Source organism: Notolabrus celidotus, chromosome 15 (assembly GCF_009762535.1).
Source record: "Notolabrus celidotus isolate fNotCel1 chromosome 15, fNotCel1.pri, whole genome shotgun sequence".
Taxonomy (NCBI): Eukaryota; Metazoa; Chordata; class Actinopteri; order Labriformes; family Labridae; genus Notolabrus; species Notolabrus celidotus.
Window position 1 is genome coordinate 11,161,362 of NC_048286.1, and position 6,143 is coordinate 11,167,504.

The window sequence follows — 6,143 nt, forward strand, 5'->3', positions numbered from 1 at the left end:
AGTAGGATTATTATTATTGTTAATATATAATTAACAAATAATATATATCTGCATTACAATGATGATTGGAATTAAATTGCATATATTTCGAATGGCCCATATTTTGTAAGGTTTTATATAACTGGTAACACATACTGTATATATTTGGACAGTTTTATACTTTTTATGCGGTTCATAATTGGTTATACATATTTATCAAGACTAGTCTTAGAAATTAATTTAAGTATATCTGTAAGAGCGCTGACAGGATGATAATAAACAAAAGTCTCATGAAGAAAGTATAATTTTTGTATTCATATGTTTGTTGATTTTTAAATTTTACAGGGTATTTACAAAAGGGATCAAAACATACAGAAAATACACAACACCCCCCAAATAGTGGCAGAATATTAAAACACATACAGAAAACCCACCTATTTAGAAAGGTTTTTAACCTATAATTGATTTATTTATTTATTTATTTTTTTGCTTTGCTTCCCTTTACTTACCTATTGCATAATTTATTTTTTGTAAAGTGTCTTAGAGAAACTTTTAAAGTGCTTTTTAGAAATAAAATGTGTTATTTTCATTATTATTATTATTATTATTATTATTATTATTATTATTATTATTAATATTATTATTATAATAAAAACGTTAAAAAAAGGATAAATATATAACAGTAATGCTTAAATTGTCAGAGGACATTTTCAGAAGAAGAAAGTGTATTTAACAAAATTGTACTTCTTCAAGATTCAAGATTCAAGAAAGCTTTATTGCCAAGTGAGCTTGCACACACAAGGAATTTGACGTGGTGAATGAAAGACTGGTACTTAACAACAAGAGAGTAAGGACAATAAATATATAAACCTAAACGCAAATCCAAAAATTCTAAATAAAAAGTAAAAAATACTAGTTGTACAAAGAAAGTTATAGAAGTACTTTTTTAAATCAGACTCCTTTTTTGGAAAAGTAAAATCCAAAAGTAAATCCAATTAACTCTGTCAATTTATTTTGCTTGATGCTTTTAACTGTTTGCAACTATTTATTTTTTTCTGTTTGTCTTCTACTTTGTGGTTGCATCTATTTTTTTTATACATACTCAAAATACATTTTCTAATCAAGCTGATCTTATAAAACAGCTATAATGTTTTAATTGGATCGACCTCTACAAAGTCCCAACCTTTGGCATCCTCTGCCAGCCTGCCGCTAGAACATCTATTTCCACTTCTCTGTGCTTCCTAGCTTTAACCACTGCTGTAGGAAACTAATCCCTCTCTCGGGCGGCGGTGTGAGACAGACAGACAACCCGACAGACAGACACACAGACAGGGAGGCAGGCAGACAGACGAGAGACACCCCCGCATAGTTTCCGTCAGCCGGATGACGTCTCCTCCTCTCAGCCCGTGTGCAGTGTGACGTTTCGGGCTGTAGTGGAACCTCGAGCTGCATCTTGTTGACGGTCCGCCAGGCTGTTCCAGTACGGAGAGGACCACGGGCGAGAGAGGACCTACACCGCAGCCTTCAGGCGAGTGTTTACTCCATTCAAAATATGAATGACATAGAAAGATGAAGCCTTTTCAAACAACGTTATGTTTTAATGTGTTAGTGTTATGTAGCGATTAACGGTGGAGTTTTAATTCCTGTGTTGAGCCGAGAGGAGGAGGGGGAGGAGGGGGCAGAGGCTAACATGGTGGAGCCTGCTGTGTCGCTCTCTATTGGGGGTTAGCCTCCTGGAAATGTTAGCGCTCTTGGTCCTTACAGTGAGCCAGCTTTCTCCGCCTACTAACACAGGATATCATATCTTAGTTTGGTTGCTTTTCATTGATGTTGTTACTCCTTCTGTTGGTTGATCGTCCTCATAGATGAGGTTAACTTAGCCTGCCTGAGCTGGGTGACGGTACGGACCGACCAGTTCGCCTAAACCCTGGTTCGCCAAGCTCTATCGCTCACATATTAGCTTGATTTCCGGAGTCACTTTAATTCAAAAAGCCTGTCTCTTAAAAAATGGACCACCGTTTTCTTCTACACCAATGATTGCGACATAGTGAAGGAGTAAAAAGAGACGCCGCTCCGCTCGTTGTTCGCACCGCGCCGTTATCCCAGCGTGCTTTCAACGGAGACTTGTTCGCTTGTAATACACAGTGAATGGGAGCGTATCTGTTCGCGCAGCAGTTCGCCTTCAGAGGTGTTCGCTTGCTGTGCCGTGGTACGAGCTGGACGCAGCTAAGCTAGCTAGCGCATTAGTATCACCCTTTCAAAGACAAAACAGATATTTTTCTCAAGAATGCTCACATTTAATGTTGTCGCTTTATGTTTACCTTGGTTATGATTCTCATACATCATATTACTTACGATTGAATCAATGTTTCATTCATATTCGTAATATTTTAATGTCTTTTGGGACCGATTTGACCACCGTGTTTACCAGGTGGACTACATACTCCTATGTTTGATATACTGTCATGCCCCGGTTGTAGTGAAACCAGTAAAACCCCCACCGAGTCCTCACCAGGTCGGTGTGTGCGTAAATACGTTCGACCACCTTCCCAGACCAGACTGTAGTGTAGACAGTGAATGTCATTATCAGCGCTGTCTGCATACCAGAGCCGTCGTGTCGAGCCAGCAGAGGAGGCGAGGTACAGTTCGCAGACTGGAGAGGAGGAGGAGGAGGTGGAGGTGGAGGAGGAGGAGGAGGTGGAGGAGGAGCTGTATGTGAGGATGGAGCAGAGCGGCAGCAGCAGTGTTATACGCGGTGTCCTTGTAGCAGCAGAAAAGGATACTAGACGTGAGAAATATCTCGTACAAGCTATGAATGGTTGTGAGGTGGTTCTGTAGAATACTATGTAATGCAGGAGTGCAGGTCTGGGGATTTGTGACCAAAATCAGAGCGACCCAGTTGGATGTCTTTGCAAATAAAGCAGGAGTACCCTGCAGGGAAAGTGTTGGAGAGATCTACCCCCACCTCCGGCCGCAGTATCGGCTCTGATGTGATTTTTTTTCTGTGTTTTTCCTCTTTCTTTAATCATCCCACGATGATGTTCCCCATCAAAACGCCCATTAGTCGAAGTAGAGTTCGGGGTTTGCATCGCTGCAGCTTTTCAGTCGGTGGAAAAAAAACGCTATAGAGTAATCCTCTCTCGTTCATTAATGGAATGATTTTTTTCTTTTCTTATCAGCAAATACTGCAGTTTATTGTATGTGCATGAATCAAAATGGATTGCCCTACTTAAAAAAAACACTTAGATACTAAAAATGTTCCCTTTTGAAGCCCAATCTGCCATCTCGAAGTGTCATACTGCAGCAGTGGCCATTATCATCCACAGTGCGTTTTAAATTGAGGATATCAGATTAGTGTTGTTTACCTTATACAGCCGATTTAGCAACGTAGGTGAGTGAAAATAGGGGGAAACACCTCTTTCCATACTGCTGCATGTCAAACTGTGAGAGGACTAAAAAAAGGGGAGGGGGGGGGGGGGGACTGCTGTTAAAGCTTTTATCAATTGTTTTTCATGGAGCTGATGGGGTCAGCGTGGGGTAAGCAGGCCTAGGGGAAGGCACAGTGTGGTTTGGAGGGGTACTTTCATTTGCAAAGTAAAATGTTTTTCGACCATTGTATCAGCCTTACATTAACAATGTAATGGGAGAGGGGGAGAGGGTGGTGGGGAATTTCACTTGGCTTGATATGTCTGGTCAACTGGTTTTGCTTGTTGAAGTTCTCACTTTGAGCTCGAGAGTTTGTCTCTAGAACCTTTGATGAAAACCTGAATGCGAATTTCCTTCGGGGTTCAATTACAAGGGCTGAAAAAGCCTCGTGTTTGTGTGAAGTATAGTAATGGCCATTTGGTTTAGTGGTCCATGCAAACAGCCATTGACCTCTTCAGACCCCCGGCTGGGACAGCAGCCGTAAAACATTTAAACTCCTTATGGATATTTCCCTCCAAACAACATTTTTTATGAGATCATTTTCAGTTTGTTTATTCTGCAACAGGAGAGGAATTGATTAGCTGTAGTTAAGATGTCATTGAATCATTTTCCTGCCCTCTCTGTTTTCTAATTGAATGTTTCTCCATGTTCAGGTCGTGGATCAGAACATACAGCGGATCAAAACATCAGTCTTCAACATGCACGTGTCTAATTACCAGAAGATTTGTGTTATTTGAAAAGAATTGAGGGGAAAAAAAGGACTCAGAGGAATACAAGAACTCAGTGAAAAACGACATTAACCCAGTGCTCAGACATGGCCAGCACCCAGACCAGTTTGAAAACCCCTTTCAAAGACTTGACCTCATTCAAGGGCAACATGAAACGACTTTACAGAGAGCGGCTAGAGGATGCACCAATCAAGAAGCGAATGATGGCAGAGATCAACCTGAAGCGTCGCAGCTTAGATTCCCTCCCTAAAACTCCCAAGGTGAAGAGGGAGCATATGGAGGATCTGCACCACGACTCGGACATGGATGTGGAGGGCCGGGCCGAACTGCACGTGGTGGGCTCTGCTAAAGCCCTAGACCTGAGCCCTGGGCTCAAACACACACTGGCTCAGTTCACCCTCAGCAGCCAGAGCTCCCTGGGGGGCCCAGCTGCCTTCTCAGCCCGTACCGGCCACGAGCATTCCCCGGCCGGCATGCCCCCCCTTCCTTCCCCTCCTGTTCTGGGAGGGGGCCCTCTGCTGGTTCCCTGTGACAGCTCCACTGAACTCACCCACTCACTGCTGGAAGGAGAGTCCATCTCCTGCTTTGTTGTAGGAGGAGAAAAGCGACTCTGCTTGCCCCAGGTGCTCAACTCTGTGCTCCGCGACTTCTCGCTGCAGCAGATCAACACAGTGTGCGACGAGCTCTATGTCTACTGCTCACGCTGCGATGCTGAGCAGCTGCACATCCTGAAGGTGCTGGGCATTCTGCCATTCAATGCACCTTCCTGTGGCCTCATTACACTGACAGATGCACAGCGGTTGTGCAATGCTCTTCTGCGTCCTGGAGCAGCATTGCCCGCTGACCCCAGCGGTAAGCTGTCGACCCAGGGCCTGTTGAAGGAGAGTGAAGCCAGCTTCCAGGTGGAGCACCAGTGTCTGGGAAAGTGTCAGGGTCTCTTTGTGCCCCAGTTCTACACCCAGCCAGAGGCGCCCTGCATCCAGTGCGTCGAGTGCCAGTTGCTCTTTTCACCGCAGAAGTTTGTTATGCATTCACACAAGTCACCTGATAAGCGTACCTGTCACTGGGGCTTTGACTCGGCCAAGTGGCCCTGCTACCTGCAGCTTGCCAGGAAGTACCAAGGCTCGTCTGAGGAGCCAAGGCTTAAGCAGCTGCTGGACGAGGTGAAAGAGAAGTTCCACTACAAGCTCAAGCGGTCGCTAGATAAAGTAAGAGCTCTTTTCAAATATTCCACATGTGTACGTTCATCCGTCCTTGAGATGATATGTTTTACAAAAGCCGATTGAAACTGTTTCATTCTGTGTTTTTTCAAACTCTCCTAAACTGGATGGCTTGTTTTCCCTTCTTGTCTTTCATAGTCCTGTCCCTCATTCTGCGTATTCAGCAGGTTTGACCTGGCTGCCTCATAGCTGGTGTTTTCTTAAACCAGCGTTGACCTAGTACCTAGTATGTGTGAAAGAGGCCTGGGACAGGTGGTGACATCTGCCTGGCCAGGTCTGATCAGACGAGGTTGGGCCAGCTGGCCACAGCTGAAGGGGAAGTGCATCATTTGTCCCACAGGTCATCTGGAGGTCACTGGGAATGTCACAGAACAAAAGGCCAATAAAGAGGGCTCAGGAGCAGCCTCTAACGTCTGTTTTAAATGACATGCTAACAGTTAATTATTGGTTGTTTTTTCGTCCTAGAATAAAAAACGAGTTAACAGGCAAAACTCATTAGATAGTGTAATTCCTCTGTCATAGGAGTCATTTTTACACCATGTTTCAAGTTTCTCAGCAACTTGGACGGAACACCAGAGCTTCTTTGTATAATGAAATATCCGGATGACGCTTCAGTCAGTTTCTGTATTGGAATATTAACAGAATTTATGAATGTGTTACCTCCAGGACCAACCTGAGAGTTAAAATGGCTTTATTGCATTACCAGTTGTTATCACTGACAGCCAGAATACTGCAGAGTCTTCCAAATGATTTATGGCTGATGATTAATGATTATGGCTCTTCTTTTTGT

The 6,143-nt window shown here is 43.6% G+C and overlaps 1 protein-coding gene across 1 annotated transcript in view; it reads left to right on the forward strand.

The window, feature by feature from the left end:
- The first annotated feature begins 1,275 nt into the window (after positions 1 to 1,275).
- The window catches only part of skila (SKI-like proto-oncogene a), a 35,586-nt gene continuing 30,718 nt past the window's right edge, over positions 1,276 to 6,143 (forward strand). The window contains exons 1-2 of the mRNA XM_034702894.1: positions 1,276 to 1,507; positions 4,059 to 5,341. Of these exons, the coding sequence (XP_034558785.1) occupies positions 4,220 to 5,341 (1,122 nt within the window). The 5' untranslated portion in view covers positions 1,276 to 1,507; positions 4,059 to 4,219. The remainder of the gene's footprint in view (positions 1,508 to 4,058; positions 5,342 to 6,143) is intronic.